The sequence below is a fragment of the Echinops telfairi genome, unplaced genomic scaffold, assembly GCF_000313985.2.
Source record: "Echinops telfairi isolate 266 unplaced genomic scaffold, ASM31398v2 ScPeMD7_17;HRSCAF=63, whole genome shotgun sequence".
NCBI lineage: Eukaryota > Metazoa > Chordata > Mammalia > Afrosoricida > Tenrecidae > Echinops > Echinops telfairi.
Window position 1 is genome coordinate 4378365 of NW_022103914.1, and position 14958 is coordinate 4393322.

At 40.6% G+C, this 14958-nt stretch overlaps 1 protein-coding gene across 1 annotated transcript in view; it reads right to left on the reverse strand.

The window, feature by feature from the left end:
• SNX4 (sorting nexin 4) overlaps positions 1 to 14958 on the reverse strand; it is a 60517-nt gene that overhangs the window by 32324 nt on the left and 13235 nt on the right. The window contains exons 5-7 of the mRNA XM_045287521.1: positions 13602 to 13657; positions 6372 to 6444; positions 211 to 272 (exon numbers count right to left, since the gene is read on the reverse strand). Coding sequence (XP_045143456.1) covers positions 211 to 272; positions 6372 to 6444; positions 13602 to 13657 — 191 coding nt within the window. The remainder of the gene's footprint in view (positions 1 to 210; positions 273 to 6371; positions 6445 to 13601; positions 13658 to 14958) is intronic.

Consider the following 14958-nt stretch of genomic DNA (forward strand, 5'->3'; position numbering starts at 1 on the left):
AAAAAAAACAAAAAACTACTACTCTGCATAATATTCTTCTAGAAATCAACCAGACATAGGAACTGTACAATGCTGCTTGATGTGATTAAACTATGGAAATGTTATGATAGCTGTAAGAGCTCCCAATAAAATGATTTTTAAAATTAAAAAAAACTAACCATAGATTTTTAAGAAGACTGTTTTCATGCAAAAGGTTTCTATAATACTTACCTAAAGACTCGTCCATAATTCCCATGCACTTTATATACACCATAGAGTCGGTCTGCCACTCTCTGAAACAAATGTTTGACATAGTTGCCATTAGGTCAAACGTAGGTGCAGTTTGCTTTAAAAAAGAAAACCAAGTTTTAACCTCATTAAAAAAAAAATGTATTTTCCAATAAATTTAGAAAATATAGAAAAGAAAAAATTTTGATTTCCCAAGGTCCCATTAGTTTCATACTTTTTTTCCACACATAGGTTTTAATCACTGTCCTTTTTTTCTATCAGCTTCATGTTAATGTTAATAAATACTAGTATAAATAATTACATAAATTCCACCAGGTCTACTATTTTTGAATAAACCCAAACTTACTGCCCCTGGGTCAATTCTGACTCACAGGCACCCATGGGTTTCTAAGATGAACTCTTGACAGGGGCAGGAAGTCTCATCTTTCTCCTGCGGAGCCGCTGTGGTTCCGAGCCGCAGCCCACCGCGTAACCACGTCTACATTTCCACTATCATAAGTAATACTGCACTAACATCTCTGAGCACAGATTTCCAAACCAGGAGAACAGATATAAACATTTTCAATTCTACTGATATAAAATTACACAATTGCTATAGACCCATGCAATCTACTTTAAAAAAACAGAAATCAAAAACAACTTTCAATTGTGAATTAGCTGAAGGTTTATGAGGCACATGATTAGTTTACATGCAATAATTTGACACATTGTGCTTCATGTCACTGACTGCAATCCACTTCCTCCTTGTGCTCCTACTTCCGTCCCTCCTTCTTTCTTAGCCCTTAGTCCTTGGTCAAGCTGCTCTTTTGATTTTAAACGTTTGATTATTCTAATACAGGGGGGTGGGTTAAGTTCCAGACCATTGGGTCACTGACTATACACTTTCTTCTTCTTTTTTTATTTTAATAAATCATTTTATTGGGGGCTCTCACAACAATCCATACATCAATTGCATCAAGCACCCCAGCACATACTGTATATACTCAAGTATAAGCCGACCCGAATGTCAGCCGAGGCACCTAATTTTACCACAAAATCTGCATTTAAAAATGTGCTGAAAAAACTCGGCTTATCCATGAGTACATACCATATGTTGCCATCATCATTTTCAAAACCTCCCCATTTGAGCCCTTGGTACAGCACCTGAAGTACATGAAACCAAAAAACCAAACTCACTGCCATCGAGTCCATGCTGACTCATAGCGACCCTGTGGAAGAGGATAAAACTGCCTGTGTGGGTTTCCAAGACTAACTCTTATGGGAGTCAAATGTCCCATCTTTCCCCTACAGAGCTGACTGGTCCTTTCGAACCTGACTTGGAGTTAGCAGACCACCACACCACTGGGCTGCCTCGTGACCCTGTTTAAAAAAACACACTCACTGCCATCGAGTCAATGCTGACTCATAGCAGCCTCCTGTGGCTTTCTCAGACTGTAACTATGTACTGGAGTAGAAAGCTCAGTCTTTCTCCTATGAAGCCCTTGGTGGTCTCAAACTGGCGACCATGTGGATCATAGCCCAATGAGTAACCACTATACATACCACTGGGGCTCCTATAGCACCGAATAAAATTGCTCCTTGAGGTTTCCAAAACTAAATTTTTATGGGGTCAGACAACCTCTTGTTTCTCTTGCAGAGCAGAGGTCAGCAGCGCAATACTTGGCCCACAGAGAGTTTGCCACTAAAATAAGTTCTTTAGAATATTATTCTCAAATGCTCTATAAAATGTCAAAGTGTTTTATCAAGTAATACTAGGAACACCTTACAGGATTAGAGATTTAAAATATACAAAACTCAAACTCAGGGCCCTCGAGTCCATTCCAACTCTTAAGCCCTGTGAAGGGCAGAGAACCGCCCCTTTGGATTTCCAAGGGTGGGACTCTGCAGGAGCAGGAAGCCTCGTCCTTCTCCAGCAGCTGTGTGGTTAGCAGCCCAATTCATAACTCACTACGCCACAAAGGGGCTTCAAAACTTTCATGGGAAAATTCCATTACCTTTAAATTCTCTTTTTCCACAAACGTTTTGAAATCCCCTCACATAGGTAGGGTAGAAAGGGGGAACCGATCAAAAGGATCTACATATAAACCCCTCCCTGGGGGACCGGCAACAGAAAAGTGGGTGAAGGGAGATATCGGACAGTGTAAGACATGACAAAATAATAATAATTTATAAATTATCAAGGGTTTGTGAGGGAGGGGGCAGGGAGGAAGGGGGAAAAATGAGGAGCTGATACCAAGGGCTCAGGTAGAAAACAAATGTTTTGAGAACGATGATGGTTCCAAATGTGCTTGACACAATGGATGGATGTATGGATTGTGATGAGTTGTACGAGCCACCAATAAAATGATTTTAAAAAGAAAAATATATTATAACAGAATATCCACCCCCCCCAAAAAAAAATCCCCTCATATAAACCTAATCAGTCTAAGCCAGTACTTTTTCCAGATTCCTTCACTTTTAGAAACCAAACTCTTTCCTTAAGTGGAATATTTTACCTTCCACTTAAGATATTAAACACAGAAGAGGAAGCTTATATGAAATAAGCACTTAAAACAAAAATGAAAAACGATAAAAGTGTGCAACACATTCACAAATTTAGTGGCATGGAAAAATTTAATGGTATGGTAGTTGTGCATTATGCTTCAAATTACAAAGTCAGTAGTTCGAAACCACCAGCCACATTGCAAAAGAAAGAAGAGGCTTTCTACTCCTGCAAGGAGTTACAGCCTTAGGGGCTGCTCTGAGTCATCTCGACTCCTTGGCAGTGAGAGGTATTAAATATTTACTTCTTTAAAATGTATCCCCTCCTGCCAGCTGGTGTAAAAGGAACTTCAACTGGCACACTGAGAACTCTGGAAAATATTTGGGGCTGTAAGGCAAAAGACAGGCACAAGTCCCAATGCCCCAGGAGGTAGGCAACTGCATGGAGGCTCCTCTATTCATGAAAGATTCTCAGAAGTTGCTGGGGACCAGAGATGGTACTGATATCAATGCTTCAAAGATGGAAACAAATTGTTCCAGCCAACAAAAGCATGAAGTGGCTTGCAGTTAGATCATTAGACTGTGAAAATGAAAATGAAGCTAAGAAAAACTATAAACTAGACCAAAAACGATCATTTATAGAGAAAAGGAAAGGCACACATGGCAGAGATAAGATAAAAGAGAAACGACCCACACAGAGGCAGGGGCTGCTGGGAATGAAGAGCAGGGAGAGGGAGCCACGCCGCAGATGCAGTGCAGGCTGCTGGGCAACCTCGTTTCTGTTGAGAAGTCTCTCTGTTTGAACACTGGCCAGGGGGCGACGGGCAGGTGGGGCGACGGGCACTGGTACACAGCAAACTCCACAACGGCAGAAGAAACTGGTCAGCACCACCCCGCCATCCTTTCCCAGCTCCGAGTCACGGTGCCATGCTCTGCACTCCAGCAGCAGTCTGCGATGCGATGGGACTGTGGCTGTCGTTAGGACTCTTCCCGTTGCTTCAGACTCATAGTGACCTCATGCACAACAGAACCAAACACGACTCGGTCCTGTGCCATCCTCACAATTGTTATGTTTGAGCCCACGTTTTGTTACAGATCTAAGAAGAATTAGGAGCCCTGGTGGCATAGTGGTCATAAGTGGGGCTGTGATCCACAAGGTCAGCAATTCAAAGCCACCAGCTACTTCGAGGGAGAAAGAGAAGGCATTCTCCTCCTTTAAAGAGTTAGTCTCAGAAAGTCACAGAGGCAGTTCTACCCTGTCCTTTGGCAATTACGGTTTTTTTTGGCTTTTTATCCTCATCTTAGGATGGGCTTTAAAGAATTTAAACCACTCTGAGCCTTTTCTCTCTTCTTTGGAGATGTGGAAGCGACCTTCAGCATCTGACTTTGTGAGGATGAAGTGAGGCAGTTCGAATGGTTCCTGACAACAAACAGGGTAGCTCAGTGAACATGCACTCTTCTCCCGGACCCTACTCGAATTTACATTCCTTGTCAATAAGCCATCTGTAGATCGCTAAAAGCAGTTTCTAGAGATAGACATCGGTTCTAGCACAGCTATCTGTGTGTCATCTTAGACAAGTTACTTAACTTCATTTGCCTGTTTCTTCTTATGCAAAATGGGGACAGTAGCACTACCTACCTTCAAAAAGCTGCTGTGTGAATTTAGAAAAAAATTATAGTATGCTTAAACATCATTGCTGATAAGACATTGGTAAATAAATGTCAGATATAGCAGTCTTGTTTTCCTTTAAAATAGAAGACACAAACTCACTTCATTTGAGTCTCATAACTATGACGAAGGCTTCTAGTCACATAACACAGATGAACTCAGAACCTACCCCGTGAGACCCAGCCAGACACCATTCCCCTTTCCAGGGACGCAAACGCTGGAGGACCCAGTGAAGGGCAGAGGCGATCCACAGCCTTCTGAGTCTATGGCCACTGCCCCATCTGGTTGTTCTAGGTTTTGACTTCTTACACATTTTACTCTTTGATCCATTATAACTTATTTTCTACCCTCCATAGAATTCTCCTTCACAGAAACCAAAAACCAAACTCCCTACCTTCTAAGTGATGGTGACCCTACAAAAAAGACAGTCAGACAATCCTACTTTCTCGTCTGGTAAAATACATCAGCACTCCTAAGTCTTCTCTTCTTCGTGTCAGAGCTCTTCCTGCGGGGCTTTCTGTGGGCTCCCCGCAGTGCTGGGAATGACTGTCCATCTGACTTCCGACGACTGTTCTGTTTCTGTCCATGACTAAATGGACTTTCTCGCCATTTTAGAGCAGTCTTAAAATCGGCTAGTCAGGAACAAGCAACTCCAAATTCATTGTGAGTCGATTCCGACTCATAGTGACCCTACAGGACAGGGTAGAACTGTCCCTGTCAGTTTTTGAGATTGTAATTCTTTCTGGGAGTAGAAAATCTCACCTTTCATCCTCAAAGGCCATGGGTGGTTTCAAACTGCTGACCATGCACTTAGCAATTCAATGTGAACGGTTTGCCACTAAAGCTCCTGCTAGTCAGAAGATATCCTATGTTTATTGGTACTTCTCCCATTTCTATGGTCAGGAGTTTAATCTGACTCACACATCGAGTCCTGCCTTTCCTCTGAAGAGCTCAAATGCTCTTTCATGTAAGGTTTTTGAGGCTCATTTCACAAAGTGTAGCTTAAATAGATATATTCAAAATTCTCTTGTTGGCTATTCCAAACTCTTTGATAAGGACTTTTAAAGGTTCTTGTCATGTATACAATATCATAGCTATTGGATAAGCCTTTATTTCTCATCACTCAGTTTCAACAACTATTAAAATAGGGCCAATTTTGCTTCACATAAAACTGCCTCCATCAATGGATGGGGACAGTCTTAATCTTTGGGCTACTTCAAAGGGCCAGAGTGGATGGCAAACATGGCCAAGTCAATTGATTTACCTCCGTGTTGATTACAGACAAACAAGACTCGACTCACTACCATCAAGTTGATTCCGACTCACAGCAACCCTACCGATGAGGTAGACCTGCCCCTGTGACTTTCAGGCACTAAACTCTTGACAGGAGTAGAGCGCCTCAACTTTCTCCTGAGGAGCAGACGTAGTTTCAGACTGCTGTTCCTATTACTTGACTTCTAGTTTTGTTTTTTTAATCATGGCAAATCATGACCTCCACAAGTTTACATAGAATTCAAGAGCACAGACATAGTTTGGCCTAACGTAAGCAAATCATTTTACAGACCTTAGCAAAAAACAAAACCAACCCTGAGGAATAAGAGCATTGTTACAGGGAGATACAAAAGCCTGCCTTTATCTATTGAATCACATCTTCGTGTGGAAATGGCAAGCCTTTTGACCAAGTATCAAAAGAAATATGCAAGGACTTCAGAAAGTTCTTGGAAAAATGGAATTAAAAGATCATGAAGTCGTTCCACAAATTTTCTGAAGTCCCTCCTATACTATTACAAACCACAAAGAAAGAAGGCAATAGGTTCAAATTCTTCAAGTTGTTTGTGCCAGAAAACCGTTTACATTTTCTACAAAGTTTGGATGAATACACAAATGTGAAAAATCAGTTATTCAACATAATTAAAAAAAAAAAAAAAAGGAACCTAATAGTTAAACAAGACGTCTTCTAAACAGAGTCAGGAGACTCCAGGGGCCCACTTACAGCTCGGACTCGAAGAAGATGGGAGATGACAGATTGCAGTTCATCGCTGTAGTGTTTCAGTTCAGTGAACCTCCTGAAATCAGAAATAAGCCAAACATCACTTTCCTCATGAAAGCAAGCAGTCAAAAACCAAAGGACAAAACCGTTGTTCCTGAGAATAATGAAACGGATTCTATTTAACCCTATGCTGGCCTTGAGCTTTTATATTCCAATCCAAATTCAAAATCTTCTAAAGTAAAATAGCAATAATTTACATTTTAAAGCCACAAAAATATGTTACATATCTTAATGTATACTGTAGGGCTGAGATATAGAAAAGCTTGGTTGGTATCAAAAATACTTTGAAAAAAATAGGGGGGAAATAGTTTGATGTTAAAAACAATCTTATGGTACAGCCATAAACTCACAGCTGATATTTGTGCTGAACTTGGTCTCAGTGTCCCCATGTAATGTCCTCTCCTAGTCTACCTAATGTAAGGTGACCAGACGTCCCACTTTTGCAGGACAGCCCAGATTTTTAATAATTTCCCCGCGTCCCACAGCATTTTTAAAAAGTCCTGATTTTTGGAAAGGGTTTTCGGCTGCCATGTGGCTATTTCATCAGGATATGAGTTTTATCAATGGTGTCCCGCTTTTGTCCCGCTTTACCAATGTTAAAATCTGGTCACCTTAACCTAATGCCATTTGCCAGAAAGACCTCAAACTTCTGGTGCCACTCACCACACACAAAGTAGAAGCCATGTGCTAGAAACCACCGCCATGTCTACCTCCCGCTACTAAAACCAACAACTTTCCCACATCCACATGTATCCTTTCTCCCATCTCTCTGGGAGCCCTGGTCGCGTAGTGGTCAAGCATTGGGCTGCAATCCGAAAGGTCAGCAGTTCGAAACCGTCAGCAGCTCCACAGGCTTTCTGCTCCCATCGACAATTACAGTCTCTGAAACTCACTGAGTTTTACACGGTGCTATAGGGTCGTTATGAGGCAGCATTGACTCAATGGCAGTGAGTTTGGTTTGGGTTTTGGTCTAGAGTCCTTCCCAGCCAAAGCCCTGGAGTAAAGGTTCTCAACCTGTGGGTGGCGACCCCTTTGGGGGGGCCGAATAACCCTTTCACAGGGGTCACCTGATTCATAACGGTAGCAAAATGGCAGTTATGAAATAGCAACGAAAATAATTTTGTGGTTGTGGGTCAACACCACATGAGGAACTATTAAAGGGAGCTGGAAATGAACACAGCACAAGGAACCATGTAAAAGCTCAACTGTTGCATTGGTGAAGAGCTTGCTTATGTGTTACTAAAGGGGGTAATGTGTGAATGTGCGGACGGTATGGAGATGCTACAATGTGAAGAATCTTTTGGAAATGATTTAAAGGCTAGTAAAAGTGCTTCACTATTTTAATGTCTACATTTATAATCAAGCAGAAATTACATTCTTTGAAAAATAAAAATAAAATAAAATAAGTCGTGGTATTAGGAAGGTTGAGAACTATAGCTCTAGAGTCTGTCTCAGCTGCACTGCAAGTCCCTGTTGTCTAACATCCCTCTGTTGTTGTGAGTGGACCATCCGCACAACTGTTTTCACGCTTGAGCCCATCGCTACAGCCACTCTGCCAATCCCTCTCTCTGTAAGCTACCCTTACCAGTTTATCACTTAAATCAGATCTCTCCAAGATTAAAACACACACTCCCGGGGCAATAGGCACCCTTTCACACTCACACTCTTAAAGGTACCTTTCCACAGCAACAAACACTTCCTCCCTCCCCAATCACTGCTCAGTCCACTATTTACCCTCTGCTGCCGGTCCTACAACAAGCCAGTCCAGTGAATCCTGATTGATGGCAACCCCATGTGTCAGAACTGTGATGCAGACCGCGCTGTCAGAAGTCTTTTTACCGAGTCTCCTTTGGGTGGGCTTGGACCTCCAACCTTCTGCTTAGCAGCTAAGTATGTTAATAGTTTGTATCACCCAGGGCCTCCAGGCCATAAGGAAGAAACAGTCCCAATAACCTTACCAATGCCCATGTAGCTAAAATCCAATGGCACGTTTCAGTCCTCATCTTACATGAGACTTGGTAAGGTTACTGGGACTATTCTTCCTTGTGGCCTGGAGGCCTGGGTGATAGCACGGTCTGCATCACAGGGAATCCACGACAGATAAACCCCCTTAGGACAATAATGAGAGTAGCAATACCAAGAGGGTAAGGGAAAGGTGGGGGAAGAAAGGGGAACTGATCACAATGATCTACATAGAACCCCCTCCCTGGGGGACAGACAACAGAAAAGTGGGTGAAGGGAGACATCGGTCAGTTTAAGACATGAAAAAAAAAATAATAATTTATAAATTATGAAGGGTGAGGGAGGGAGGGTGGGTGAAGGAGGGGGAAAATGAGCTGATACCAAAGGCTCAAGTAGAAAGAAAATGTTACCAATAAATAAATAAATAGCAATGACTGTAATCCCATTATAGCTAGTTTGGGAACTGATTGTGGGAGCAATTGTACAACACTGCTTGACAGGCTTGAACTATGGAATGATATATGTATTAACTACCAATTAATAATAAATTCAAAAATAAAATATATCTATAATTTTTTTTTTTAAAGACCTTGGTCATCTTCCATTCCATTTACAAAGGTCTATCTCCAGCCCAGTAGCTCCGGATCCGTAGCCTGGTCTGTCAGTCCTATCTCCTCCATGTCGCGCTAATTTCTCTCTCAGCTGGAGTTACTGGAACAGCTTCATCCCTGGTCTCCTAGTCCATTCTCCCCTCTAATCTACTATCCACCTGGCTCGGCTGATCTGACCCACCACGTTACTTCCCTGCAGGTTTCCCCTGCTGAAAAACGTCATCCAAATTCCCCAATGTGGGCAATAAATCTCTTCACAATTGTATTCATTTGTTCATATATCTGTCTATATCTATATATCCTGTTAGCTTTTAATTCTACTTTCTCTTCTACTTACCCAAGCACTTCAGTGCAGTCATACACCAAGAGACCATGCTCTCATTTGTCCCACGCCTTTAGCTGTCTTTCATTTCCTCCCTTTTCCCTTAAAAGTACCCCTTCACCTCTTCATCCGCTAGTCCATTCATCTTTGGGCTTCAGCTTCAAGGCTACTTCCAAGACACTCACCTCAACAACTCATGCACAGGAGCCACAACAACTCATGCACAGGAGAGAAGAGTCGCTCCCCTGACAGCTTCCACAGCAGCCCATTGCTTCTCTGTTGCTATATACCCCAGTGCGTTACATGTTTCCTTGTCCCTTTCCAGCCCCCCACCCCAGACTGTGACTTTATGGGAAAAGGGCCTTCTACCTTCTTCACCCAGTGCCTGAAATGAGAGAGAGCCAATACCCCATCTATTTAATAAATCTATTTAATAAATCATTCCACATATAAGGAGGGGAATATACAAGTATATAACTTAGCATTTGAGAAAATCTTCATTTCCCCCAAATGGAGAAGGCTCATAAGGGAAAAGTGGTATGAAATATATATTACCCTTAGGCAAAGGCAGTGCTAGTATAACGCCCCCTCCAGCCCCACTGTCCAAAGGCCCCATGTATGCATCCTCTCTGCTTCATCTGACTCCCTAGCTGCCTGCTGAGTGGTCCATATAAAGGATCAGCTGCTAAGGCTGAGGGCATCAAAGCAATAGATAAAATTCACTCATCCTCTTGAGGCAATGTTTTTCAGGAAAGAAAAACAAATTCAAGGACAGAGGGCATGTAAGAAGCCTAGCCATTTACCAGCGTACAAACTCACACCTGTTAACCCTTCTGAAGTTCTCGGTGGGAAGGCTGAACGTGGACTGTCTCATTCCAAAGGGATATAATGCTAATTTGTATGAAGTGTCAACTTTGAGGAAGGGGAATAGCAAAGGGCAGGTGGGCCAGGGAGTGGAACTTTTTACTGTATACCTCTCCATAACTATCTATCTACCCATCTCTCTTTCTCTATCAACATACATTTGGCTACCCATGAGAACAGATTACCTAGTTTTAAAAAGATTAAACATTCAAATAAATTTGAAGAAATGTATTAGTTTAGGTAAGTGTGAACTATTTCTTTATGTAGAGTCGATTAGATTTTAACTACTAAAATTTTCCCTATCCTTGAGATCTTCTCCTGCTGGGAACCAAGAGCCAGAAATTCCACAGGATAAGACCTTCTGAAGCTTTCCCAGGCTTGATCTGATCCGCCAAGGACCTTTCTAATCTGGTTTCACAATTCTAAAGCTGACATGACTACAAAATTCTTAGTTGTCACATTTGGTTAGTAGAAAAATTCTAATAATATAAACAGTAAGGCTCGGAACACTTAAGTGAACTCGAGGTTTCTTGAATTGAGACAAAGGATCCTAACCATTTTGGTCACTGAATGAGTGAGACACGCAATGGTCGCTGTATCTGATAAACAGAGAGGTCCAACCTCTTTCAAGAGGCAGGTGACAACCCCCCAGCAGATCACTTCATCAGGAAGCAAGGGGAAGAGGACTCGGGGACATCTCTCAAAAAATCACTTGTTGGAAAATCAGAAGGCCTAAATGTGAAGCCTGATCAGTCAATCAAGTTGAAGATGAAAATATGTACGTATTTAAGAGCTAAATGATTCAGTGTTCTAAAAGCAAGAGTCTTAAATTCTTGGCCAAGTCAAGATCTAGCAGTGTCTGAAAATTAAGATGATGAAAGCTTCCTGTGGATGATTAGATGTTCTTAAAGTGAGATAAAAGACTAAAAAGCCAATCAATAAAGCCAGATGGTTGTTAGTTTCCCTTGAAAGACAGCCCTGGCTAGGGAAATGGTGATGTGAAATTACCCTCCTAAATGTCTAAAATCCTTGTCTGGGGTAAACCCAGCCTGACCTCAGCCCCTCAGGACTCTCTTCCTGTTACAGGACCCTATGCTTCCCTTTCATCTCCAAGTTTCATCTCTAGTTCCTTGGCAGCCATCTCCTTCCCTAAACCTGGACAGGGGCCTCTTCTAATCAAATGGAATCAATTACTCAAGATCCATCTTGAAAATCACCTTCATCAGCTTTCTCTCTTCCATTTCAAATACACGTCCCAAGGCACAACCAGCGTCTGGGATCTAACAGCTCTCTATGTGGTAAGGCTTTCACTCTTTTCATGTGGTTTCAGCTTTTTCTACCCAACCACAGAGTGACTCAAGGCATACAGAGTCTCCTACAGGTCTTTTAACTTGGGATGAAGCCTTTAAAGGAAAGGAATTCAATTCATTCTAGTCTTCCAAGTGACTTAGAAACAATAAATACATCTGCCCGCTTTTCCCACCCTCTTTTCTTCCCTCCAGGTCTCTCAGGTGCCTTGAACTAAAGAAAACTTAGTGATAAATGCTTCCGCCCTACCAGTCCTTCCTGCTTCAAACTCACCCTCACAATATGACCTGACAGCTGGGAAACTCAAGGAATAACCTGAGCACAGCATCATCTTAATTATATGACTGTGTAGCCTGGCTTACTTTTAAAAGAAGACATTCATGACCTTATACATGTTATCACTAAAGATTTTTTCTAAAGGAAAAAAAAAAAGCAGGGGGCGGGGGGCAGAGGAAGCAACCACAGCCACAGTAGAAATGGCTGATTACTCTTGTCCATTTCTACAAGAAACAGTGGGCTTCTAAAATCGGCTTTTCACCCTTTGCTTTATTTCAATCAAGTCTTTAAGAAAGAAATAAGACCTTAAAGTAAATGCTTTTCTTTTTAAATGTTTTATTTATTCAGAATTTCATTTATTAGTTTTCATTATTTCCCTGGACTGCAATTAAATGAGGAAGGTGAGCCAAGAAATAAACACATCAGGAGCTAGAAACCATAGGTTTTTAAACAATCTTGCCAAGATTTATGTACTCTGTTCAAGTTTATCACCTAGATTTTATCTTAGCAGGTTCAACTATTGGCAACAAGAGGAACTCAATGAATGGAGGAAAACCTTAGGCACATCACATTTTAAAAATATGTGATCAATATGTGGTTATAACAATGCAAAAAGCACTCACAGAGTACCTGAGACCGTGTAAACCAGCCCCCTGGTAGTGTAGTAGTTAAAGCACTTGGCTGTCAACTGAAAAGGTCAGTGGTTGGAACTCAGCAGTTGATCCTAGGGAGAAAGCCGTGACAAAGTAGATCTGCCCCTTACGGTCTCCCAAGCTGGACTATTTCTGGGGCCATCTCCAGATCTATCCTCCAGTGGTGGGTTCAAGCCACTGACCTTTAGCTAGTACTGTACCAAGGGCTTGACCCCTGCGCACACGCTCCTGCATCTGAAGAACACGTCTGCAACAGAACCGTGCACGTCACTATCGCACTGAGAACCTTCCTGGTTACTATCACCATTTCCTAACTCCCCAAACTACTACACGGCCACTTATATTGCATATTCAACACATAAAATCAGAGCTGTTATTAATAACAGGTTATGCTTAACCAAGTTGGGCATGAGTGAGTGGCCACCAGATCATGCAAACTTGGTCTCTGCTAAGAACTTAAGACTATGTGGAAATTAATGCTAAAAGACTAAATAGAGAAATCCTAACCCTTAGTCCCCCAAAATGGAAAAGCCTTAACTGCCTCAAAAACTTGTTCAGCTAAATTCTTTTAGTCTCGGGTAACGCCCACATAATGAAACAAGTGAGAATGCGGAAACACCAAATCTTAAGAAATACCTAGGTTTTAGCCTCAGGAAAGTCATTTCCAAATAAACTGGCTTCCTTTAATACAGAAACACCAAATACTCATCAAGGAAGTATTTCTCAACAAATAAATCTCCACAAAATGTATTATGCATTTATCTACTGAGTTTTCTTGATATATAAAGTAGAAAATTTTTATTTAAAATACTTATAACATAATTGTCTTATTTTGAGTTTCATCCTTATTTGACAAGCAAGGCCCTATAATAAAAACTACTTTATATGAAATAAAAATTACCTTCTCATTTTTCTCATACCTCAACATTAAATCATTCTTTACACAATAAAAATAATGTTCAATTTTCTAAAACTTGTTACTTACAACCTTAGACCCAATCAAGGTACCCAAATTCCAAAATCTGTTTTATTAGAGTTTAAGAGGATTTTACTAAATGTGAATCACTACTGAAAATATTTAGCAAATAAAGTGCATACATTCAGAAATGAAAAATGAAAAAGATTGATAGGCATCATTCAAAACAGCACTGTAATTGTTATTAAAACAAAACCTTACTTGTCTGGGTTTTTCACTCTGAATGTTGCATTAAGCGCTTTTAACCTGGAGTCTGCCTGGAAAAAATAATTTGTGAACTTAATACAATTCCATTTCAGGGTAGAAAATTCAAACAGTTTTATTTTTTTCCCTTTAGAATTAAGAGCTCAAGTACAATTTTTCTTCATATTATTTTATGTCACATACATAAAACATACCTTTAAAAAAAAGCAGTTTAGTATATTTTATTTTTGAAAACACTACCAAAAGGTGCTACAAATTAAACAGAATACATGATATTCAATGAAACCAAGTAAAACAACTGTCAATACCAGTACATTAACTGGCACAGAGCCCAACATTATTGTACTTCTGAAGCGGTTCTGTGAAAAAAGCAGTTAACCTTTTCTCTAAACCATTGAAAAGTGGTATTTCACACTTACATTTTTGTAAACCGCACAATCCCCAACAACATAGTTTTAAGTGCACTAAGCACAAAACATGCATGTGCATGCTGTTTGTGTGGGGGCTTAGTTATAAAAAATACAGTAAAGAAAATGACTGTGCTGTAGCCTATGCATTACTGATGGCAGTAATTTTTTGGGGGTGGGGGAATTTTTTAAAATCAAGAATGTCTGTAGTACAGTAATACCAGCTAGTAATCTGTACACTGCAGTCAAACAAGGTGCTCCTCATTTTCGTTTGCTGTTGTCACGTCAACTCATGGTGACGTCAAGTTATAGGATAACTTTATAGTTGGCAGAAAATACTCCAAGAAGATAAACTTATTATCTTTATTTTTTTCTAGATAATTGATCTCAAAGAAGGGAGAGACACCATCAAAAGAAAGATAATTATGTCACTGAATTAAATTCATATATAATATCCCAAATCCTAAATTATCATTTAAAAAATACTAATACTTTTTCAGATCAGAGCACACGAATTAGAGGGCTCTTAAAAGTTAGTTAAAAACCAGAAAACAAAAAAAGTTAGTTCAATTGGTGTGATTTGGTTTAAAAATTCTCAATCAATTAGATAATTCTAGATCATTCCAATTTCTAACCCACAATTATGACCCCAAGTAATAAACCAATCAAAGAAAGGGGGGGAAAGCAGTACTAGAGTACCCAGATTATTTGGCAAATAAAAATGTATGCAACAACACGGCACTACAGAGACTCAAGGAGCTACCCCTGCTTCATGCCACGGAGATGTCTGAGGCTTCCCTGCATCTCCAGAAGCACTATTTCACCAGTTCTTGGTCTGACCTACATCTCAGAGGACAAACAAGCTACATGTGAAAATCCAAATCAATAAAAAGCATCCATGAATTTGTGTTCTTGAAGTAAATGAAAATCACTAAACACCAAAGAAG